The following is a 26,438-nucleotide window of genomic DNA, read 5'->3' as shown; positions in this document are numbered from 1 at the left end:
TAAAGATGAACCTTCTCCTAAGTTCTGTCTCCATCACAAAAAAGCAAGGCGTATGGCAGTTGAGATGCTGGAATGATCAGATTGGAAGGGGCTTCTGGAGGTTCTTGGCCCAACTCAGAGCAAGATTAGAATTGAGGTCATACCAGCATGCTTAGGGCTTCAACCAATCAGCACCTGAAAAGCTCAAAAGGTGAATGCAGCACAACCTCTATGGGCTGTATGTTCCAATGTTTGACTTAAATGAATTTTATTTCATCACTTAAGAATCATGAAGTGGCTTGAATTGGAAGACACATTTAAAGAACATCTAATTCCAAACCCTCTACTGTGGTTAGAAATATCTACTGTCAGATCATGATGCCCAGGGCCCCATCCAATCTGGCCTTGAGCACGTGCACGTAAGGTGCATCCTTCACACAACCTGTTGAGTGCCTCACCACCCTCATAGCGAAACATTTCCTTCTTATAACCAATCTAGTTCTACTTTCTTTCAGCTTAAAACTATTGTCCTTGTACTGTCACTACATGCCTCGGTGAAAAAAAAAAACTGTCTTTCTTATAAACCAAGCCCCTTTTATATTCCGGAAGGCCACAGTGAGGTCTCTTTACAGCACTTTCTTCTCCTGAACGCTGAACACAGCTCCCTCAGCCAGTCTCTGTAGCAGAGGTGCTCCAGCCTTCTGGTCATCTTTGTGGCCCTCCTCTGGGACCCAATCTAACAGCTCCACACCCTTCTTGTACAGGGGGCCCGAGACCTGGATACAATAGTCCAGGTGGGGTCTTCACAAGAGTACAGCACACGCAATCACTTCCCTCACTCTGCTGACTATGCTGCTTTTTACAGAGTCCTGAATACCACTGATTCACTGGACTGCAAGCACACATTTCCAGCTCAAATCCAATTTTTCATCTATCAGTAACCTTAAGCCATGCTTTGCAAGTCTATCCTCAATCAATTAATCTCCAATAATGCTTGGTTCATGAATGGTAATCAAAACCACACAGCCTTTCCACTTCATCTAAGAATTAATCTTGTAAGTGTAATAGAACATTTTCCTTTATGGAAAACAGTAAAGCCAGTATGACAAGAAACTTTGCTAGGAAGCCTTTACAGATATCTGCACAGTGCAGACAGTGTTGTGATTCTCAGATGCCATTTCCAAAGCTGAATGTGCCATAGCTTGGTGATTCATAGCCTGTGATCTGTACGGTATCTGCATGACAGTCCCACAAACTGCTGCCAACCAGAAATGGAACGTTTCTAACGCAAATATAAGGAGACAATAGAAGGACAACATAGAAATTGATAAAAGTAACAGCAATTGAGAGTTCAAGTTTCACATACTTGTAAATGTAAGTTATTGTATTGTGACACTGCCCAGACACCAAGCCTACCGATCTCAGGTGCTCCATTTTTTTAGGGCAATCATCCTTCCATGCCTACCATACACAATCTGTGCACAAATGGTAAAAATCAGAACTGGCCTGCACACAGCAGAAATATTAAGCTGCTACGTGCAAGATCTCAAGTTTGTTGAGATGGGTATGATGAACAGTCAAAAACTTTCAGACTTCTTGTACCACAGCCCATCTATGTGGACACTGAGCATTGGAAGCCAAGGGAAAAACTCAAATTTGTTTTTTCCTCTTCCTGGTCCCAAGTACACAGGTGAAAAAGAGACCATATCCAAAAACATCTACATATCTTGTACCTCTGCTCAATGAAACAAGCTTGAAATTGGAAAAAAAAAAAAAAATGTGTTCCTTTTGTCCCAGCATTGTTTTCCAGAACAGCAGAACATTTTAATGTGAAATGTATCCAAAAAACAGACAGTATAGACTGTGACAAGGAGACATCAACCATGGAAAGTTTCCTTCCAGATTCTTTTCAAATGGAAAAAAAAAAAAAAAAAAAAAAAAAATTAAAAAAAAAAAAAATAGAACAACAGAAGGATTTCAGAACAGAGAACGTAAATCAGTTTTCTTTACTGGCAAGTATCTTCAAAACTCCCATCCCACGTCCTTCATCAAGCTGCATATACCTCCATATGTCTACAAAAACTCTCAGATATAAGCTTGCATACTGTTAACTTTAACCTTAAGCTCCAGTATCAGTAGAGCCTCTCAGATTGCTACAAACCTGTATTTTATCTTCTCTTGCTCCGAGAATCATCCTGTCTTTTTCTCCTCTCCTAATTACCTCATATGCCAGCTTCGTGTAACTTCTGTCTACACATCTGTAACTTCTATTTAATTTCACGGATGAGCTGCACAATTCTCATCTTCCTAGTGTAGCTTACTCTGCAATTGCAAAATTAATTGTTAGCATGAGAACAAGAAACAAAGCTGGTGGGGTCAGAGATGAAGAAAATGATATAGCAAAGCAGCCAAGATTTGAATTTTATTAAAGCCACTGTATGTCATTCCTATAAAAGAAGTTATAGTCCTTTTCCCAGTACTGGATTGTCTACATATACACAGAATTGGGTATTAGCAGAACACGGTAAACAGCAAAGACCCATATAAAAATGGGTTTCATTTGTCTCACTCCAAATCGTATTCTTTCCACAAAGCAAAACTGCCGAGGAGAAGCTAGATGAAAAGAGACAACATTCTTCCACAACCTCTAAAATACACTAATTGTTCCATGCACGCTATGAAGGTGATGGGACAGCCAAACAGAAATCTTTCTCAGTTGGAAGAAGTAAGATGGGAAGCTTGCAGCTTCTCCACCCACAAACCACGATCATGCAAATGAGATCTTACGACCAAAAAAATATTTAATGTTTAATGTATTTTTAATGTAAACAGACTTAAATCACTCGGATACTAATAAGGCATTATTAAAGCACAGTAAGGCTCACTAAGGCATAATAAAGCATTCTAAAGATATCACAAATTCCAGCAATGCTAGCAACAAGAAACTACAGCCAGTGTCCTCAATTCAGCCTAAACACAATAAGGCGAAATTCTGCCCATGCCCTAGTTAAACATTATATATATTGTATATATACATACATATATATACACTATATACACACACATACACACACACACACACATATATATATGCACCTTTGCCACACTAGCTTCCAAGAGGTCCTCCTCTCTCAATTTTTTCTTTCCTTCAAAGGCAAAAGAAAAAAAAAATTGGCATCTGGTCCATCAAGAGCTGGAAATTACTGGATCATATAACCTCCACCAACTTGTATTCATAATACTTACGCTTACATAAGGCGAACTCCACACAAACACAGATTTCAGCACAAGGATTTTTCTCCCAGGTGATCTTCTGTGACTTGAAGAGGATCCATGCAGCGATTTAGAAGCAATTTGTTTTCACTTCCCTTAAATTACGCTCTGCAGCCTCACTGAAAATTTTATCTCTCTGCCAATTGATGACGTGAACACTAGATATACTGCATCACATGCAAGATTTCAACTTCAGACCAACTTACATTACTATGCTCATGTAATATAGCTCTTAAAAAAAAAAAAAGGTTGAGTTCTTAACACTTCAGGAAGCCACAAGTAACATCTTCAATTCTTCTCTCTTGCATTCTTAGGTTTAATTAGAATCTCTTTAAGAAGTGTAGGATATACAGCTCAAGTGACAAAGCTCACTTTCTTAATCTTGCAGAGCAATAAATCCTTTCCAACAATTCCGAGGCAACTTTTTAGCCTGAATTCAGGAACACAAGGCAAGCTGCATCACTAGCAGAAGCATACAATGCCACCACTAAATGTTACGTTTCTTTCTCACACACTGTCATACCAGCAACCAAGTCTCCATTCAGCTATACTGCATGTGAACAAAGTCATCTCTCGTCCATGGCAAACCAAGGTTACATAAACACCAAGGTTCATAAACACAATTTGTCACCACTATTGAAAAGTAACTTGAACACTGCATCAATTCTATGATTTTATGAATACCTTAAATGAGTGTTAAAACTGGTCTTTCATCTACTTTACCTCCTTTGTACTTCTGTACCTGTGAACCAGTTCTTTTAAATTCCAAGAAATGAGAAAGAAATTAATCAATATAGTTACGTCCTTATTTATTGTAATAAACAAATAGATGAAAATATTGCTCTGGTGACTTACAGTCCAGTTTCATACACCAGTAGCTTCTCATCCTGACCTTTCTGCACTGTCGAGATTAGCTAATTCCAGTTTTTGACGCAGCTTCCTACAGGTCACAGTTTACAGTTTAAGACATGCACTGATGGGCCATGAGTTATTTATCCAGCATGATTCCATCAGAATCAGTTCTAAAAATGAAGTTTGCAGCACTGGTCTATTGGTACACTAAATAATTCTGCACTTTGCTTATGGAAATCTGATATTTTGCAAAACTGTATAAATAAACAAAACAGCGCTATTACTAAGAAATGCACAGTTTAGGTGGACCACCCATTTTTCCAACCTTGAACAACAGTTTCTGAAGACTTGAAGAGCACTTCAGGTCATAACAATGCGGTATGTAGTTAGAAGTGGAAAAAAAAAAACCACCTTTTTTTTTTTTAAATCCAGCTTTAAACAGGAGCACTTCAGTGGGTCTGGACAATCCAAGACTATGTTGGCAGAGGTCTTGCAAACAACTGGTTAACTTTGTCATTTCTTTCCCTCTGCAATCCCCTGGAATGCCAATTCTGCCTATGCTTTCTCTGTTAATAAAAATCTTGCTTATTTATGTGTGCAGTCACACCTACAGTTCACTCATTAGCTGACTCTCCACTCAGTCCTGTGGCACCTTCAACATGCTGAACTCTCCCAGGCACGCAGAGTCACAAGCACTACTGTTCCTCTTCCACTGCTTCCCCTGAATACCCAACGTATTCAGCACCCACTGTTTTGTTTCATATCCAACCATTTCATTACCCAACATCTCAGCTTCTGAACTCTTCTTCTTTTCTCTAATGTGAGTTGATAGCACTCCTTTTTGCAGCTTGCATGCTTTCTCCAACAATAAGGAGGGAGGAAAGTAGGGTTGGGCAGCACATTTAAAGGGTGTGGGGTGTATAGGGAGTTTAATTCAAAAGATATCTTTGGCAACAAGAATCTCAAAGATTTTGCTCTTTGCCCTTTGTCATACAGTATTCACATTAATACTTCAAGATTTACCAAAATAAAAGTACCTATTCTGCAAGTAAAATGAAGTTTTCATTCTAAGTCTCTACACACAGCTGCAGAAGTGTATACATGATGCAAAAACTGTCCCAGATCCCTAAGAGATCTGCAGAAAACAAGCCAAAAAGCATTGTGTGCAGACCATTCCTGGTAGCATTTGATAAGACGTAGGGCACAGCATACCTGTGCAACTTGCTCGGGTCACACTTACCTTCTCAACACGAATTCTATATATTCCTTCCCTTTGGCTGCAATTAGAAAGATACTCGTTCTCCTTGGCACATATTCCAATACTGAACAGAAACAGTTTTTACTAGCATATAAAATCATACTGCCATTCATCAGAAGTCAAATGAACACTACTTCACTGCTGAAAATCAGAAACATTAACTACTACTAGGTCTTCAGCCACAGCAGCTACAAACCTTCCAGTCAGTTTGTTGTTTTTTTTTTTAAACAGAGACAATGCTGAACAGTCTTTAATTCAAATGCACTTACAACACGTAAACATTTAGAATCTTAACTACAGGGAGAAGAGCAAAACATTCACAGGCATTCATTTCCTCCACCACCTTCCTGAGAAGGTATGGTTATTTCTGACAGCAAACAAATTAATCAGTACAGAAGACACCCACAAGCTAAAGGCTTTTTTTTTATTTAGATATCAGCTATGTAGTAGAGTACATTCAAGAAGTACTTGCATCAGGTTTGGCATTTCTCAAGCACCTGACAGCTGCTCCTTTTACATATAACAATTATCCCCTTTTTTTCGTGCAGAGTGTTACATCATTACAATCAATCTCTCCAAGTCCATAAATACACTGATATTCCTGCTTAGTTAAAACCTACTTGCTGACTCAGGTATTAATGTTAATTTGTGCAAAACGAAACATTATGAAAGCTTTATTTTCCATTTAGCAGTATCACTTCTACTTATACAATTTTGGTTGCATCACTGATAACTCAAACAATCTGCACCTATGAAATTTGAGTATAATGAAATTTGAGCAACTAAAATACACGCTATCTGGAAAAACATCACAGATGTTTAAGAATAAAGAAAAAGCAAAAGGCTTTATTACATTTAATTATTTGATGCAGATAATTATTTACAGACTACAACAAAGCAAAGAAGAAACAAAATACAAATGCTTCAGTCTTGCTCTCTTTTCTCAGGACTTGACTTCTACTCTGAGCATAAGTAGTTTCTGAATCCACTTCTGCACCAACAAAGCAGGAAATCATTCTTTGGTTGTACCACTAAATCATTACTATCATTAATGGCACAACTCGCTGCTGTACCACTAGTGATACTAATAACATCTTCGTTATTAAATACAGAGATAAAATTGTAATTCAGTTAATTGGAGTACAACAGTAAAAAGTCAAAATATCCCCAAGTTGTGTTCAGGAAAGGATGCATGAAGTAATTTTAGCCAAAACTTGAATTTGCCTTCACCAGTAGCATTGCAAGATTGTCTCTGACAGAGAATGTATGATAGAAGGAAAACTACATTTTATTTTGACTAAACATAAAGTGGTAAGAAGCTACCAGGATCTAAAAAAATCAAGAATTCTATAATTGGAGTTTATTTTCAATAGAAAGGAAGGTATGCATGCAGATTTTTTTGGACAGCAGAAACTTGTCTGTTTGCTGGATACTTCAAATTCTGAACTCTGTTCCTCAAAGTGAGAGGAAAAAAATCCTTACTTAACAAAAGTAATTTGATTTTTACAATCTCAACATCAACAGAATGCCAGAATCTTCAGATGCTTACAACTGTATTTTTATTTTCTTTTGCAAAGGTTGGTCCAAGATAAGTACGAAAGTGAAATCTGATTTGATGATTCAGTCTCATTGCAATGGACAAAACTGAAACTTGTGTTTTGTCTACTGGCAAGAAAAGGATATTCAGTTCACTATAAAGCATACAATAAAGTCAAAAATGCAGTCTATTGCTTTTAACACTTTTACTGAAACATAACACCAAAGTGAACAGTAATAAGGTATCTATGAATTTTTCCCAAAAGAAAACAAGTGAACAAGGAGAATCTTCCTTGTGTATATACCTTCCCAAATCATAGGTGGCATGGGTGGGAGATTTTCTCAATTAATAATCAAGATTAGCTGAAATAGGTTTTCATTTGAATAAATCCATTTAAATTCAGCATTAAAATAATGTGCTTCTTGCACTCATTTAACACATTTCAGACAGTAAAATAAGTACCCACATGTTGGCATTCATGTTTATATCTAATCAGATCTTTTAGATGTCATAAGGTTGCTTTCCAGTGTTGCCATGAAATACAGACTATAGAGTCTAGTAGTGTAGGCTATTTCTGATACCAACAGAAAGGAACATGAAGCAAGGCATTACACTACCTTTCTATGAAAAGTACAGCAGGAATGAAATCCTAGAAAAAATGTTAAACTACATTACAGAAGGAGCTAAATGTCTGCAGAAGCTCATTTTTGGTTGTATTTTACACTGTGTGGTTTGCTGCATCTGCTAATTTAAAGCAGAAATGCTTACTGTTTTCTTTACTTGGTTTACCACATTTTCTTCTCCCTCCTCATACACCATACCCCAAGCATTAAGAATATAAGCCCAAATATCCCAGACAATCCAGTGAACAAAGTTAGTGTAATGCACTGGTGTGAGGTGTAGCATTAAAAAAAAAAAAAGTCTCTCAATCTTCATCGAAGTTTTGCTGTAGAAGAAAATTGGCGGCCAAGTTTTCATTCTTCTCACAAGCAAAATATGCTTGTATCACAAGTCCTTCAGGAAATCCTAATGCCTTTAGCTGAAGAAAAGAAACATATTTAGAATGTTTTTTATATTAAGCTTACTTGTACGTCTAGTATCTTCAGATAACATTTAAGCAAATGTCTTTTCTTTTTTTTTTTTTTTTTTAAAACAGACACTGCTGCCACTGAAGGGAAGAGGGTAAGAAAATGTTGCCTCTATCTTTAGAAACCAAAAGTTAAGTTTCTAAGTTTGTAATTGAAGAGAGATTTCCATGAATCTAGGCGCCGTAAATCACAACACTGTTGACTGCCATAGCAAGTCACTAAAATAAACTTATGCCACAGTAGTGTCAGAAAGTAAGTGCACATTGCTCTACTGTTGAAAAAACATTGTTTTGATGTCTTAAATGATTAAAGGTACAAAGCTCATGGCTTCTACCAGGACTTGCCTGCAGTAAGATCCCCAGACTCTGATTTGGCTTATCATTAGTTGGCTGCACAACAGACCACATTAAGACATACTGGACTTTCATTAAAATTTCAGCTATGAGTATCTAGTTGAGAGTAATCTTTTTTTCAAAAGTCAGTGGACTTATATCTAGGATACATTAATAACTGGGCCTTAGAATATTTAAAAGATCCATTACTATGACAGGGAAAATGGGTTTAGCTTGCATTTAATATGCTTTCAGCAAATCAAATTTTGTTTTAGCCAAAGTCCAGAAGAGGGCAACAAAAATGACTCAAGGGATGGAACAAGGACAGCTGAGGCTATTCACTCTGAAGAAAAGAAGGCTCTGGGGAGACTCACAGCTGTCTCTGAGTATCTAAAAAGGGGGGCAATACAAAGGAGAAGGACAGAATCTTTAGCAGGATCCGTTGTGATAGGACAAGGGGAAAGGGGTACAAACTAAAAGAGGAGGAGATTTAGACTACATATAAGGAAGAAGCTTTTACAATAACGGTGTGAGGCAGTGTCACGGGTTGCCCAGAGAGGTGATGGATGCCCCATCCTTGGTGATGTTCTAGGTCAGGCAGGACAGAGCTCGGAGCAATCTGATGTAGCTGTAGGTATCCCTGTTCACTGCAGGGGAGTTGGCACAGACGGCCTTTAAGGGTCCCTTCCAACTCAAAAGATTCTACAATACGCTGTCATTTATGGATTTTATTAAAATCCTCACAGCACCTGCAAGGTATTTCTTTGCATAGGGCAGGTCAAATCTCTGCAAGAAACTACTTCCTACTATGCTTGTCAGCCATTCTTAGTTTTAATTTCATGCTTACAAATAGCATCATGTGTAGCAGCATGATACCTAAGTTTTCTGTGAATAACAGGAGAAGCTCACAGCCCCAGCCCTCTCTGTTGGGTTTTGCAACAGGTTATAGAGGTAATATACCACTGCATAAATGGTGTTGTAAGTAAATGCAGCAGACTGGAGAGGATGAGAAGTATATAGGAAGTATACAGGCAAACAGTTTTGTCAGTCAGTAATTGACTATTTCCTTGATATCTAGAAAGTTGACACATACTGAAGGGCTCTTCTGATAATACTTAGGAATCTTCTGATTTGCCATTAAAAAAATCCATCTCTGATAAACAACAAAAACATTACTACAATACGACAATTCTTCACTATTTGCTTCCAAAAAGAAAAAAAAAAATCAAAACTTCTCAAGAGGCACCACCGTCTAGGTAAATACACATTTTAGTGTTACATACAGTACTATGAATGCAGTGTAACCTCAAAAGTGTATTTGATTAACATGTTTATCTATATATTAAAAGATAAAATTAATTAACTCTCATGATGAACAAATGACAGAATTAAGGAACAACTTCAACTGATCTACTTAACTACGAGAGCTTTAACTATCCTAACACTTTGCAAAGAAGGATTACATAGACTCCTTTGTACATGGAAATCAATCACAGTTGGCATTATCTTAAATAGCACTCTCTGAGGTTTTTGCCAGAGGGACTGTCTAACATCCCTTTCCTTAGGGAAGCTCAATCATCTACTATTTCAGATGGCCTCTGATCACTTAGAGGACTTTGCACCTTTAAGTAGTACAAACTCAGATTTTAGACTTAATGGCTAAAAGGTATGTGATTTGAAAGAAAACTACTGCAGCTATGAAATAGCAGAAATAATTCATAAACTACTACATGCATTAACTAACAACAACAACAACAAAAAGCTGAAGTTAAGGCACATCTTAAGCATGCAACAGCCAGCATCTTAGAGCAACAGACAAATATTTCAAAGGAGAAAAGTCTCACCCGTTCAATAGCTTCTTTTTCCTGAGGTGTTACTTGAATGTAGCTCAGATGACCACTCCCAACTTCTACTATTCCTCCAGTGCTGGCACTATCATCACTGCCACTTAGACCTTGTCGAGACTCTATAACTGGCTCATTCAACATATGAATAAAATGCTCCTGATGTTGACTTATTTGCTGCAATGTGCAGGACAATAAAAAAAAAGAAATATACTAAAATAAAACATGTTTAGTTCTTCTTCATTGAATTAAGCAGTCAAAAAAATGTGTAAAAAATGTGAAAAAATTATTAAATCTAGCTGTAAGAGATGCAATTTCACATTTAAGCTCAGTTGTGGCTACCCTCTCCTCTTCTTGATGCTCTGCATCTCTCAGAAAGAGTAAGTCTCATTTCTAATATCACAGCACTATATTCTATACAATAAGACAAGCTGAAAAGTCAAAGGTAGTATTATGGAATTCTATTAATATTTTATCTTAGGTAATGGCAACATTTCCCTTTCTTGTAAAACCTACATCAGAATTAGCAGCACTATTTTGTTGGTTTAAGATTCACCTGCAGTAGTTGAGGATTTTCCCGTCCAATCTGTTGCAGCAATGCTGGTAACAGAGAAGGATTTTGCTGAATGATTTGTCTCATCTGCTGGAATTGAGGCTGATTTCGCAAGAACTCAAGAGGATGTCCTGAAAAACAGTAAGATAATGCTTTCAAAAAGGTTAGCAAGGCTGTTGTAAAGTACATATCTAACATTTGAACTGTAGACAGAAAAAGGATTCCAAACTGGACAATAAACCCTTTACTGAAGAAGAGCTTACTTCCTCACACTAAGTTACTAAGGTTAAAACATGCATTTTCATCTTACTCAGCTTTCTCTGAAAATCCAACAGGTTTCTGTATCTGACCTCCAGCAGTTTTCTCTTTATGTCTCATCTCTGAGTAACCTCATTCAGAGGCACAAAGCCAGCTACTGTCTTTCCTCTAGACCTACAACTGAGTTCCAATTACTGTAATAGGTCAGTTCTTTCCTTCTCAAGTAAATCTTAGAATACCATATATTCTGTACTATTAGATACTGCAGCGAATTCAGCACAATCAAAACTGCTCTGAAACATTCAGTTCTCCAATTCTCCCTCCTTACAGATGAAGCCTGTCAGTCCTACCTGTATTAAATACTCTGGATGCTAAACAGGCTTACAGCTTACACAATGTCTTTGCCATAAGCACTCTTAAGTCTAAATTTTCTGCTGTGGGTCCAAACCATTCTGTCCATGTCTTGCACTGCATAGAGAATTGACCTAGTGGGTCTACTAGGTGCTACATTTAACTGCCTTAATTTGTGGTAAGTTAGTATAGGCACAGGCAACAGTACATAATGAGATAAAAAGGAGGAAGCCAGATCCTATATGAGAAAAAGTACGACTGTCTCCACATTTGTGATCTTGTAACCCTAGTGGGGTTGTGTGTATGGTCAAGATCACAGCATTATTAGAAATTTCAAGTATTATTCCAGATATATACACATAAAAAGCTTTTCATTGCAAGCCAATACCACACTCAGCTAATTTTTGTGTTACAGCTCTTATCAATTCACTTTGATCAGTTCGGAATTACCAGGAACTCGAATTCACAGAAGCACAGAATGCTTCAATACACATGTTTATTCTATCTCCTCAAGAATAGTCTTTCTTACCTCCAAGTGAAGTAGCAGTTGTAGGTATGGTTGCTACAGCTGCTGCCACTGCTGAAGACTGAGAGGTACCAGTGCTTGCTGCTGGAGTTGGTTCAGCCATAGCCTGATTATCTCCAGGTATACCCTAAAGCCACAGTTGACATTGTTACCTACAGAATACTGCACATATTTAGATTTCAGAACAAAGAAAAATATCACTATTTCCACTGCAAATACAAAGCAAGATGCTGTGACAAGTATGCTTTTACAAGTGGAGGAGCATTCTGTGACAGAAATAATTTATCATGGTAAAGCATCTAACACATCAGTTTAAAAGCGCATTTCAGTCCATGAACAAATAATTATGTTCCAAGATATTTGATACGAATTGAATAACTTACTTACTTAACTACTTACAGTGTTATGTTACGGTGTTTTGCAGACAAAGTTATATCACAGCAACAGGATTGTATGTTACACAATGCTAACTGAACTTAGATTAGTTAAATTAATTTTTGCTGATAAGAAATTAAGAGGTAGCATAGCTCTTTCAACCACTTTCCTCAACAGAACAGTTTGACAGTCAGCATTCACTAAATCTTCTGTGAAAATGCCTGAAAAATTACAGTTGTACTGTTACTCACAGGGATAATTTTCTTGATTACAGCTGTATGATTCTGTGTCTTGAATTTGTGATGAAAACAGTATTGACAATTCATCAATGCTTTAGCTGTTATAGAACCACAGTATTTTCAGATTATTGTGCTGCCTTGCCAACAAGCAACTGAGGATGCACAATAAACTGTGAGGGGATGCAGCCTGGTCAACCAACTCCAACAACCAAAGGATGTTGATGTGCTCAGCAACAGAAGTTGGGTAGAGAGGGAGCAATGTTTGAAATTAAAGCACTTGCTTTCCCAAGCATTTTTTTTGTTTGCTTTTTTTTGTTATTTTTTGAAGTGTGATGAAAACCTGTTTACCTGGAGATGGTTAAATACCTGCCTGTCAGTGGGAAGCAATGAACTAATTCATGTTTTGCTTTGCAAGCATAATTTTTGCATTATCTATTAAACTGACTCTTATTTCAGAATATTTTTTCTAATTCTCAGCCCTGTGTCAGTGCAAGGAACTGAGCAAGCAGCCATCTGGCTTGGCTGTCTACCACAGACAAATCACTACATCAGTGCAACCAGACGAGTAAGATGCTTGAAACACCTATCACAGAAGTCAGTGGTAGGTAATGTAAATTGAAAACTCTGCTGTAACGTGTGCTCTTCACACAATGCATTCACCACTGTAGCTGTACTAAAGAAATAAACATACAGACAATGTGACGACCACATATAAAAACACAGAACCACACAGTGACCCAGGAAAAACTTTGCCCTATCTGAGAACTAACAAAAACATCAAGGTATAAGCTGCCTAAAACATCAAGTCTGTATTTAGGCCACTCAGTGGAATAAACACAAATGTTCCCACTCACACACTTCATTACAACTTTGACTCCATCAACTGGCTACACATTCTTCCTTCCACAAAGTGGTGAGAAAAATACATTTGTTACGTAATTCTGTGGTAACTCTTCTACCACTGTTCTACAGAGCATTGCTTAAATACCTTTTCCCATAAAAATCAGTTAAGCTAAATATAAACAGTAGGAAGAGAAGAGTAAGACTACAGGGCAGAGTTGTACTCTGCTTACAGAAACATTGCCCAGCATCAAAACCTGCTTGAGATCAAGAAGCATTTAGATAGCACACTCGGAAATATGGATTTTTGGGACGCCTTGTGTGGAGCCTGCAGCTAGACTCCATGACACTTATGGTCCCTTCCAACTTGGAATATCCTACCATTCTAAGATTTTTGGGAATTCAATTATAATACATGAACTAAGGTATGATGTGGAGTGTACCAATATGGCAAAAGGGAATGTTTTTTAACTGAAAGAGGGGCAATTTAGGCTACATGTCAGGAGGGAATTCTTTGGCATGGCTGCCCAGAGAAGCTGTGGCCTCATCCCTAGAGGAGCTCAAGGCCAGGCTGAATGGTGCCCTGGGCAGCTGAGCTGGTGGGGGGCAGCCCTGCCCATGGCACGGGGTTGGGGCTGGGTGGTTTTTAAGGTATCTTCCAAGCCAATCTGTTCTATGACTCCACAGAATCACAGAATGGCCTGGGTTGAAAAGGACCTCAAAGATCATCTAGTCTCAACCCCCCTGCTATGTGCAGGGTCGCCAACCACCAGAGCAGGCTGCCCAGAGCCACATCCAACCTGGCCTTGAATGCCTCCAGGGATGGGGCATCCACAGCCTCCTTGGGCAACCTGTTCCAGTTTGTCACCAGCCTTTGGGTGAAAAACTTCCTCCTAATATCTAACCTAAACCTCCCCTGTCTCAGTTTAAAGCCATTCCCCCTTGCCCTATCAGTATCCATCCTCGTAAACAGTCATACCCCCTCCTGTTTATGCTCCCTTCAGGTACTGGAGCATTATCTTACAAACATGGGTTAACCTTCTGGAATTACCGGTTGACTTCACATGTTCTCAAGCATGTACTGTCACTGCAATCTGTATCCAGACCAAACAGTGCATGTTTGTTTAAACCTTAAGTCTGTCCTTGAATGGAAACATTATGGAAACTGGCCTAACCAAATTCAGTTAGAGATAATTTACTATTTTGAATATTGTCTCAATTCTTAAATACAATGTTGAAGTATCACTATCAAAAAACCAAACAAACTACCAAACAAACCAAGACTATATGTGATGGTAATCAGTAAGGTATATGCACCTCCTTTACGCAGCTATACAAGCATGATATCAAGTAATGTAAACTTAAATTTGAAGTGTAAACATTACTTGAACTGTGAGAAGAGCATTTTTTGCCTCACAGTGGGTAAAACGTTTGCAGTTTCACCCAATACCAGAGTGGTTTTTTAGCTGACACTGTTCACCACAGGTGCATGTAATAATCATATCAGGCACAGCCCAAGGAACATACACATTTTTGGACAAGGAGGTTGTAAAGAATTAGATGGTTGAATGACTGATAGAACATTTCTCTAATTAAGGCGTTAAGAAAACCTTTGGTCAAAACCAGATTTGAATCTAAATGCCTCTCAAAGACAAGCCTGAAGTACAGAAAAAACGTGTTTTAGAATCTGAAATCTCCTTCTACGCAGCTCAAGGATATAGGACAATATAAGATTAAGAAACTAAGCCATAAAAATTGAATAGCTTGTTATTTGATCCCACTTGCTGTCAGTGATTCTTCAGTGCTGATCTACAGAACAACTACATTAAGTACTGATACTGCCTTCACCTTTCCTTTCCAACAGTTTATAGGCTATTTTTTTGGTACTGATTCTTTAAACCACAATTATTGTGTGTGCTTAAGAGCTCCTAAAACTACCCTGCAGATCATCTGGAGGCTGTTAAATTAGGAGATCAATTAGTTATCAGTGGAATAATAATACTAACTGAGAAAACATTTTCCTGATGCAGCAGAATGGTCATGAGCTTATTTAGTTAGACCAAGAACAGTCTAAAAGATCAACTGTACCAATAGCATTTTTCTAAGTCTGTCTACTAATGTTATCCAAGAACAAGATTCCTTCTCCTCACTCCTTTTTCCAGCTGTCAGAACAAGGAGAGCATACTTTTCTGCAGAAAAGGATAACAAAAAGTAGAAGGGAAACCACATATGCATGAGAAAGACCCACAGGCCTTCTGAACTACTACATTAATTACTCAGGACAGAATCGATCTATTTGATAAACAAACATGCCACCTGTTAAAACTCTACTTTAAGGACACTCTGTTTTTCTTCGGGACTTCCCGAACACAAATAAGCTAAAGGAGGGAAATACTATTCTGACTGGAAAAGCCCTACACACTGCATGTGGCTGGGAAATGCACAGCAAATGCAACGCTTCTAAGGGGCATTGGATTCATGCACAAACAAAATGCACAGTGAGCAGACAGTAAAATCAACACTTTTCAAGGCATGAAAAAGAAATATCTGAGATTTCCAGATTAACGACAGCTGGAATGAAACACCACCCCTCAAGGTATCAAGAATTCAAAGTCTTTGTTTGCTCCCCTACAAAATGAGAGTAACTTTTACATTCATGTACTCAAAACATTTGTTGCCCACTTAAAAACTGCAGGTTACAAAGTCTTGGGATCATTCCTGTGAGTAGCAACCATGCCAGTGACTGGTAGTTGTATTTACTAATGAAACATTCTATTTACAAAAGGGAAACTGCAGCTGTAGATCAGTTTTCATATCAGTCCCTCGGAAATTTCATTTTCATGTTCTGCAGGGATTAGTTCAAGCCAGCTAGCTTTAAAATCAGATGTAATTAAAACTGCAACAACAACAAAGACAGCAACAAAAAACCCAAAAACAACTTATAAGATTTCCATTAAAGTGAAGTTACTGTTTTATTACCTCTCAAGTCAATTGAGTTCATTTCACTTATGAAATTGTGTTTTTGAAGAAGGAAATTGTTTACTGTCCAGAACGTTGCATAAGTAAAGCACCTGTTAATAAGGACAAGTTCTTCTGTTTGCAAAACACATTAATATGATTGTTGTGTACACCTAGTAGTAATGATAAACAGGAATTTTTGAAGTGCTGCCTTGGTGATGCTATATATGCTAATAAAACCAATGTTAACAGTGAAACATCACAACAATCATGTCTGGGTTGGTCATTGGCCATTTGAGCTAGCTACCAAGGGAACTGGGCATACCTAATACATATAGCCACAGAAATCCACATGGAATATGAACAAAGAAGATACAGATGTAGCTAACAGCAACTTTAGTATTTCCTATAGCACATGATTAAAACAATATTCAAAATAACAGGTAAATAAAACAAGAAGTTCTTGAATGAGGACAAAAGAAGCAGCAAAAGAATGGAGTATACACAAGAAACTGCTCACCATTAAAAGGTATTCCACTGCTCTGTCTGGATTGTTGAAGCTGGCTCTCAGCGCTGCAATTACTTGCTCACGTTCATAACCCATGGACATGATTTCAGTCACCATATTTTCATAGGACTGACCTGTCACTAGAAGTAACACGATGACCATTGTAAGTGAATAAGGTACCAAAAAAATTTAACATAAAAAGCTTCCATGGAGAAATGTCACTTCTATCCAAATTCAAATCATTCACCGAAGTGTAAACAGAGTCACATTAACTTTGTCATGGTTCTATCAAAACATGTTCTTGTGGTTTCATTATGCATTTGGTTGGAATAGTAGAGAGTTCTAGGATAATGAACATACTACAAACTTCAATTGAAAAAAGCAGAACATGTAACAATTCTGACTTCATAATTGAGATGCTATTCCCTTTCTATGCTTTTCTCTAAAGCTCAAGGACATCATTACAGCTAATATTCAATTCCTAATATAATTAAGAGAAGTCTCCTGCAGCTTAAGTTTGGAAATTAAGCTTTTCAGGCAGAAACCTGCTTGTCAGACTCTATTAGTCACTGAGGCTTTTCCCTAAGAAAGATCTTACACTAAGCTACGGTTAGAAAGATAACAAAGTTATCATCAAATTATAATTGTCTATTAACTATGAGCTGGTGACAACAATCAAAGTAATTTAACTGAACCTGGAGCAACTAAGGTCAGGCAGAAGGCTAAAGGAGAATCTCAAGACCTGAGTGAGGATTAAATCATCACAATGTATTTTTGACTACACATCCATCACACTAAGTTTCCAATTTTTTTTGAGTACAAATGGACTAAACCTGGTTTGTGCCTGCGGATATCAAGACAAAAAGGTACAAATATTGTATATGGAACAGTTTAAGGACAGCTCATGATACTACAAGTATAGAAATAAAATCATTTCTTCATAAACTGCTTCATTTACTCTTGTTGAAAACAGAGACAAGGTTTAAAAAAACCTCAGAAACAAAAAGGAAAAAACATTTTAAAAATATTCAAAAGAATAGAACAGCACTAGCACAAAGATACTTGTGCGTTATGCATAAATAATGATTTAACATTTATTGGCTAGTCTGGGTACCCACTGTTTAGACTTCAAATCAGAAAATTTAATCAGCTTAAACAAAGGTACATACACGTCTTTACATACAACCATTATTTTATATATTCATTTTCTGAAAATAAGCAATCATGCAAACTTTGCCTTAAAAATATATATTATTGTACATATCTTTAAAAAGTAAAAAAGCCAAACAGTTGACCCAATACAGTAATTTTTATTAACTTTTTGCTCATATTTTCCTATTCACCAACAGTTTATTCTTACTATTGATCATGGACTAACGAAGAGCACACAGAATACCTTTTCATTTAATTAATTACTACTTAAACATTTCTGTAGTGCTTTTTCCAATAAAAGCTTGCTGGAGACCAGAGTGGTATGATAGATTTTGTACAGAAAAAACAAGCAAGAAGGAAACAGAAGTACTGTGAATCTAAGCACATGTACTCCATACACAGCCTACTAACATGAGACCAACAGCAGTAATTCAGGAATTGCACACAAGCAGTATCATTATACAGCCAGGACTCCATTCTAAATAGAATGTTTGTGAGACTGCAGCTGAGTGTGCTTGTCTGCTGGCCACAGCTGCTCATGCTGGGTATACACCAAGACACCAGTGCCATTCAGCGTACACATTCACTTGCTCTGCTGTTTAATAACACACAGCCCAGGCCAGATTTCATAGGATCACAGAATGATTTGGGTTGAAAGAGACCTTAAAGTCCCTCAGAGGATGAGGCTGCCCAGGGCCACATCCAACCTGGCCTTGAGTGCCTCCATGGATGGGGCACCCACAGCTTCTCTGGGCTGCCTATTCCAGGATCTCAAAACAAAAGCAATTCAGCAGAAAACAATCTCTGCTTTTAAGTGAAATCTATTATGTTCAGACAGTATAACTGAGAAGCCACGTACAAACACGTCTAGGATCCCATTTAGGATGCATGAATTTGGGCAAGCGAATTCCCTTTAAAATAAGGAAACAAGCTCATGCCTATTGCCTTTAGAAATCTTTTGGCATATAACTCGGCAGCATGCTTCTCTGGAAAACTACATTCAGTGTCTTGTGCTTCCAAATGTTAGGGACATGAGTTTATTATACTAGAAACCAAAGAACTTCATATAAAATAGATACGCACGGTGGTCCCCTTCTCCTACACTAAAAAGAAAGAAGTCATTCCATCAGCTTCGTAGGTATCTGTATCAAGACAATCAGTTTAATTAAGATAGTTGGTCATTACTATTAACAGGAGTATTTATGATGATCACATCTCTGTCATTAAGCAATAATTAGTATTTAAGGAAGCTTGTAGCACCTCTGGTACTTTAAACACAACAGAAGTAGACTGACAGTTTCCTACAGTACCCTGTTAGCTATTTCATTTCACACAGTTCTTCAGTCTACACCAGCACCATAATCCAAAGCCCTAAACAGACTAAACCTTGTGGTTACTAACAAAGGTTAAGCTTTTCTTGCTTTTAGAACATCTTAGGTCGTTTAGTCATAACACCTGCTTCCAATGCATCCAAATACTTCTATACAAAAACGTATGTGAAAGATATTTTGGTTTAACATTTTGTTCTAAGATACAGGTTAATGCTTAATGGAAAAGACAATAAAAATCATTTATTTATTTCTGTGTGCTAACTTGCTACACTCAAAAAATTCCCTCCAAAAATTTAAGTAGGGATACTGTTTATCTAATAATTTCCTAAGTATGAGAATAAGCACAAGAGAAGTACAGTAATTTCTATTGTTTTTATTCTGTTTATTCCACTGAGAAAAAAAGACATTTAAACCGTCAAAGTAAACTGAACATTAGTATATGAAGACATTAAATCCCCAACAGACAGTAGCAGATTCACTGACAGAATCAAAGCAGATTCTCTGACAGCACTATCAAAGCAGAACAGGTGAATAATAAATGCAGACATTTTATATGACCTGCTCACCAGGAAGCAAAAGTAAAAAGAAAAGCATTAAAAAAAACTAGGAATGATAAGGCTCTTGCTTTTACACAGTAAAAATATATGAAGTGAAATATTCTTCAGTAAAGAATTCTTGATGCTGGTTCTAAGATATTAACTTCCATTCAGTACAGTGTACTTTGATCATAACTTTACCAATGACAGATATAGAAGAAAATATCAACATCTGCTAATCCGTCATTTGTTTCTGCTGCACCAAAATAACGTCTACATTAAAGAAACACTCCACTTACCAAGTGCACTTATAGCATCCTCAAAAAGATTTGATCGAGATGTATCACCTGTTGTACTGTAAGACGAAGACAAGTGCAATGGTAATTACAAAACTTCGGAAAGCTTCCTATTTTTTTTTTTTTTTTTTCAAAAAAGCAGCAGCAGCTGTAACTCTTAAGTGGCCCCTTTTGCTTTTTTTTTTTTCAAAGGAATAAAAAGGTTTTCCAAAGAGCTCTGACTTGGATATATAGTAAGACTAGATTTTAGAAACTTACAATACTACCACTTTTAACACTGATAGACCAACCACTCCCTCTACCCCCCAGTATTTTGGTTCTTGCCCATCTGCTCAGGGATTAGCCATCTGTTTGCTAGAACGTTTTAAAGAAAGGGAGAACAAAGTTTTTCAAAGCAGACAGCAGCCTCCTTAATTACCTCCCCTTATTCAATGGTATAATTTGGTTTGATCTCAGCAAGGACCCAAGGAGGTCATTGGGAAGCACTTCTTAAAATATCACTATCTTACTTTTCCAGTAAAACAGATTGCTGGTATTTGCAATTATTTTCTCTCAAAGTATCAAAATTATTATGTTACAGGAGAAAAGACTCACCAAAGAGCACAAAGGTACAACAGCAGGCAGATGAACCCCGATAGCCCACTTAGAGCCAAAGGAGCCCCTGTCTCAGCTCTTTCCTGGGCTGCAAGCTGAAGCTCATCAGGCTGATGGGCTGGGGGTGACACCCTTAGTGGGTCAACAGGAGATGATCTCCAGGTCACCACGGGCACTACTGCCTACAGGGTGATGGGACTCACCATGTGTGGCCAGAAAAAGCATTTGGAGGTTGTGAAAGACTTATCATGACTATCTAGAGGAAGAATGAAAGGCAGGGAAAGGGAAATATTAAGGCGCTCTGTGAATGAAAAGTATGGGGCGAAGAAGAGGGAGAAAAGACAACTGAAAAGGACCAGTCACACATAAACAGTATTTGACTGGTCATGCTCTGCACCTGATCACCAGCCTGTCCTAGGCATAACCTTAAATAATTTTTCCATTACCAAGAGTGCATCCATTTAATATGCAAGAGAGTATGGAGGTCTAGATGCCAGCAACTGAAGAAGGGATGGACCACATGGGCCTACATCAAACTGAAGAAATTGGAGTGCACGCACGCTGCATGGGGATGTGTACGTTGGCATGCACTCACCAGTGAATGTCAAGGCTGACCAGCGGTTGAGCAGGATAAGAGGCGTGGGAGCCAGGTATGCAATGGCCGGGAATCAGAGTCAGTTGCTGGAAGGACTGCAGCACCTGAGCATCAGCTACAGGTAAGGGCATTAGCCTCAGTCAGGTAGCAGAGAGACCCATTTGTTTGTGTATCCATGCATAAGAGAGCAGAACATCTAGGGACTAGGTATTGGTACAACGCATGCCTACAGCCACAACAGATCCACTGTGTGTATGTGCATACGAGTAGGTACAGAATATGAATAGCGAGAATTGGTTTGCTGTGCTCAGGAGGTTGGCTGTTTGTACAAGCACCAATGACTGGAGAGACCAGGAAATCTAGGATTCAGCTATCGGAACAGATTATGGTCAGCTACTGGATGGATTCATTTTCTGGGTATACATGTGTGTATTCTTCAGTACTAAGCTTTGCCTTTGAGTATGAGCATGAGACTGCTGCTGATGTATGTCTGCTTGAGTACTTTTTTTTTTTTTTTTTTGGTCTTTGCTGATCTGCACAGCCAGCCATACATATAGGTACAGATATACTGTGTGCAGGGACCATGTGCTCCATCTCAGTACTTAACAGACCTGGGGACATGAAGCTGCAGCTACTTCACATCTAAATCAGGCTACAGAGCTGGCAACTCCTAACAACAGCAAGTGTTAAGATCATACTATACTGAATCAGTTTTCAGAAGATGACATTAGAAATACGACAGGTAACAAAGTATGCCTCACTATCTATCACTAGTCAGATTTACCACTGCAATTGATTAAAGGCAAAAGAGAAAAATAGTTGGCCAGGCCAAGGGTAAAAAAAAAAAAAACAACAAACATGCTTTATCAGCCTCAGTAATTTAGCTTCTAAAGCAAATCAAAACCAAGAAGTTGTCAGCAAAAAAATCAAGGCAGGTAATAACAGAGTATTTCTCAGGTATTCTTTTGCTTTCTCCTTATGTATTTACACTGAGACTCCTTTATTGCAGGTTTTACAACACTGCAGTCTCTACATGAAAAACATGGAAAGTTGTTTTAATATTAAACATAAAATTTTATCTTTGAACCCACTGTACAAACTGAGAGCAAAAAAAGCATTCATTAAGAATTTTAAGTTATTCTACTGACAATTGAAGACTCATTTCTAACTTGTTATAAACAGATGTAATTTCTCAAATTAATTTTTTTGCAAAATTAAATCAACAATTAAGGTATTTAGTGCATGGAATCTGTTCTAAGATTTTCAGGACATTAGCCAATTAAAGTTTTGCTTCCTCAACAACAAATCAATATTGGATAGCATTTAAGTACAACCATTTCAAAAATTAATGTCCTATGCACTGGTATTCACATAAATAATACAAAAATAATTGCAAACCAATATGAAAAATGAAGACCTGATGCTAAGCAGCACTCAAAGGCCATTAAACTATAGTTAACACGATTCTAATCCCATGCAACACTTATGTAAATTCAGGTGAGCAAAGTCCAGAATATAGAACAGGGAGGTAACCTCTAACTTTGCACTTGATTTTCCTGAATGTTGAGAACTGAGGTTAAAAGGTATCCCAGTTCTCACAGCTACCTGCATATTGGCCAAGTGTTAGTCAGAATGACTGAAGTTTGTGGATTTAAGTTATTACATGATTAAGAACAATGTTTTAATTTATGCTTTGGAAAAAAATAAAAAAAAGCTCTTTCTAAAAGTTAAGAGCAATACAGAGCATGGTTCAAAGCTAAGCAGTATGACGAATGATTCAAAACACAACCAGAGTTCTATGAACAAGAGAGGACACACCCCTTTGAAAAGCTTTGGTAACAGAAGTTCTCCACACAGCTGAATATCACTATAACAAATTTTGGGCCACAGTCACTCTGAAACACCTGAAGGCAGAACTATTCCTGCGACATTAAATTTCCCATTCCACAGGTTCAGTCAAAAGACCACATTCCCACGTGTGAAAAAGTATAAAGTAATATTGTAGCTGAGTCAGAGACTGAAGTTACAGACAAGAAGAAAAGTTACATATAACAGAAAATAGGATTGGACTAATACTGTAATGGAAAACTCAAAGCCAGAACTAGAAGCAACTGAAATGGAGAAGCCATTTTTGGCGGTCCATTCATACCTTTCATTTGATGATAGGCTGACAGCAGTTGGTGCCTCTGGTGGTTTTTCTGCTGGCTTTTCTTCGTTAGGAGTACTCACAGGTGCAGATTCACAAGCAACTGCAGCTGGTGCTGGAGTGGTAGGGACAGGAACTGGCACAGGAGCAGCTGCAGGAGTTGGTGCAGAGACTGGTGTGGGATCTGCAGTTGTTACACTAATGCCAGTAGTGGAATCAGTCTGCTGAGTTGCTGTAGTTGCAGCTGCTGCTTTGGGCTATTGGAGGACAAGAGAATTCAGACACGACACAACAAAGCTATTAAACTAATGCTTCCTATAGCGAATACAATGATTAAGTTCTATTATAACCATCTATTGTTGAGGCAGCAGTGCAAACACAACCATAATATTAGTATGTTCCAAGATAATCTACACATTTTATTGTGCTTAAATTGGCAACTGGTAGTGTCACTCAAGTAGTTATTTAGACACCTAAGCACTCACTGTTCACATATGATGTGAAATGCAAAGGTGAGGTCCAAATATTTACCAACTGCATTTCTAAACATGAGAACAATCTTGTGTCTTGTAGAAGTGCATTTTTTAGATGAAACAGTTCTCAGAAGACATCTGATGAGCACAATAAACATACGGTTTTTTCACCACTCATGTTTGCAAAGAAGTGATAAAGACAGAAATCTCTTTTCATTATTAATATTGTTTTCTGGAAAACAAGATGCTAAGAGTTAAGGGTAATAAATTTAAGCTTCACCCGTTAACAAGCTTAACTTACACACTGTTGACTGATTAACAGCATCACACAAATAACACTTCACATGCTTGAGTTTGATAGTAAGTATTGGAAGTCCAGCAGAATCAAGCACTATCAGACCAACCACAAGAAATTCATATTTGCACAACTGTGCTTTAATCTTCATGCCTAACTATTGGAAACATGAATTTCTGCTATAGTACTAAATCCATCAGAAAGAAATCACTTTTGGAATTGAATTTTTGAAAGTCGTATCCCTGTAGTCCCTTATCTACACATATCTTCATGGTCTGGCCACATCCTCACCTCACCATGAGAAACAGCATAACACAGCTACTTACTCTAAGTGAACTACTTTCAGACAATGTTTTTGTGTGTGTGGGGGGGGGGTTTTGTTTAACTTTTTTTTTTTTTTAAATAATTAGGGAAAATATTTCCTCCCTTTGTCTGAAGTCTGAAATTGAACAGTTTCCAGCAGGTACAGTAAAGATGCCTTTAACACGCACACACAGAAAAAAAAAAAAAGTCAGTAATTCTGATCATTAGAAGAAGTTTGCAGTTGTGCTGATGCAACAGGCATCTCTTACCCAAGATCGATTCACAAGTAGGTAAACTGAACTTGAACAGAAAGGCCGTAATACTTCAGAACTGCTAAACACTGAAACACTAGTTGACATAAGAAAGTATTGCATTTAGCAGTTTTTGTTGGCTCTTTGTCTCTCATACTATAAGCAAAATGAAAAGCATACTCTGAAAACATATCTGCTTCTATTGATAAATGCCACAAATTGCATACCACAGACTAGAAAATTTATTTACTCACAAGTGCAGCAACAGCTACATTCAAATGAGGAATCTTAGGAATTAATACTGGACACGTGTGAAGTGCAAATGAATATAGGTTTTCTTCCTCAAGAGGACATCTAACTCCAGTTACCCTCATATCTCAAGACATAGATGAAGACAGTTTAATTCAAACCCCAAATGTCTGGAAGAAATAGATAATCAGTGTCTTGCTTCCCCAACAGCAATCTAATAACTGGTCAAAAGCAGAGACACATCAAGCACACGTCACAGCCATTTCCTTTAATTTGCCAGTGCAGCTCTTCAAGACTCAGATTTATTGATGGAACTTTTCTGTTAAGCCACCAGGTTTAAGCTTCTGTGCTTGACAAAAGAAACAGCCATGAGTTTTGAAAAGCAACATGGCAAGACTGGAATAAATTCTGTATAGACAACTGAGTAACAAACTTACCTAGTTTCCTTTCTTCCTCTTTAGCAAAGCTCTGGAGGGACCAAATCTATTCAAACAGTTACATTAACGTAGAATAAAACCTTCAGAGAACAAGTTTCCATTGCTTTTGGTACATAAAAACAATGAAAAAAAAAGTGAAAGCAATTTTCCTTCCAAAAATAAGGATTACTCACTTTTGTCACCATAACCACCACAAAGTTCTTCTCATCTATTTTGTACTCTTTAAGAGCGGTATCATCATTAAGAATTTTACCTGGCAAATGAAACATGAAAATTTGTAAGAAGTCACGTAACGGGTTATTAGATTTGGTATTCCCTCACATAAACACAGATCCAAAAGCATATAAAAGTAAGTCTTTTGCATACTTATGAACTTAGTAATTTTGAAGTGTTTCAGCCATTAAGCTTTGGCAGTACAGTTCCAACTATTTTTCCTCCTATGATGTCCATTGTTAGCTGCAACTCTGCTTTGCTACAGTCTGACACTTCCTCTAAGTTTTGAATATGCTTTTAAGTCATTTAAAACAGAAGTGTAAAGTCAACAGTAGAACAAATCTTTCTGTAAACGCAGATACAAGTAATGCAGAGAAAAGGTATTAGCATACAGTAAGCCAAACAGAATAACTTATATCTATTTACATACACAATACACAGCAAGAAAACCCCTGTCTGCTCTTTTCTGCTAGCCCTTCAAATTTACTACACTATCTACAGTTGCCTGCCATAGTTTATCCGCATGACGCAAATTCATGACTTCACAACTTCAAAAAATTATTCATAAAAGAAGGCTAAAGCATTAGAAAATTCTGGAACTGCTGCACATCTGCTACCCATGGACAGAAGTTTTGTTTTTGTTACACTACCACTTCCTACGTTTCATAAGCAGAGATGGTACTGTGGCTATTTACCTCACTTCTACAAGAACTTAAAAATCAGAACTGAATATTCAACAGTAAGTTTTATAATACTTACTTATTCTACTACAGAATTTTCAGTATGTATTTCATGG

The 26,438-nt window shown here is 37.6% G+C and overlaps 1 protein-coding gene across 1 annotated transcript in view; it reads right to left on the bottom strand.

Moving 5' to 3' along the window:
* Nucleotides 1-7,824: 7,824 nt before the first annotated feature.
* RAD23B (RAD23 homolog B, nucleotide excision repair protein) overlaps nucleotides 7,825-26,438 on the bottom strand; it is a gene marked incomplete at both ends in the record, with an annotated part of 33,454 nt that continues 14,840 nt past the window's right edge. The window contains 8 exons of the mRNA XM_079548529.1: nucleotides 7,825-7,938; nucleotides 10,164-10,340; nucleotides 10,720-10,847; nucleotides 11,855-11,978; nucleotides 16,784-16,911; nucleotides 20,090-20,145; nucleotides 23,425-23,678; nucleotides 25,603-25,682. Of these exons, the coding sequence (XP_079404655.1) occupies nucleotides 7,825-7,938; nucleotides 10,164-10,340; nucleotides 10,720-10,847; nucleotides 11,855-11,978; nucleotides 16,784-16,911; nucleotides 20,090-20,145; nucleotides 23,425-23,678; nucleotides 25,603-25,682 (1,061 nt within the window). The remainder of the gene's footprint in view (nucleotides 7,939-10,163; nucleotides 10,341-10,719; nucleotides 10,848-11,854; nucleotides 11,979-16,783; nucleotides 16,912-20,089; nucleotides 20,146-23,424; nucleotides 23,679-25,602; nucleotides 25,683-26,438) is intronic.

This window comes from Tetrao urogallus, assembly GCF_951394365.1.
Source record: "Tetrao urogallus genome assembly, chromosome: Z".
NCBI classification, from domain to species: domain Eukaryota; kingdom Metazoa; phylum Chordata; class Aves; order Galliformes; family Phasianidae; genus Tetrao; species Tetrao urogallus.
This window is presented reverse-complemented; position numbering and strand designations above follow the sequence as displayed.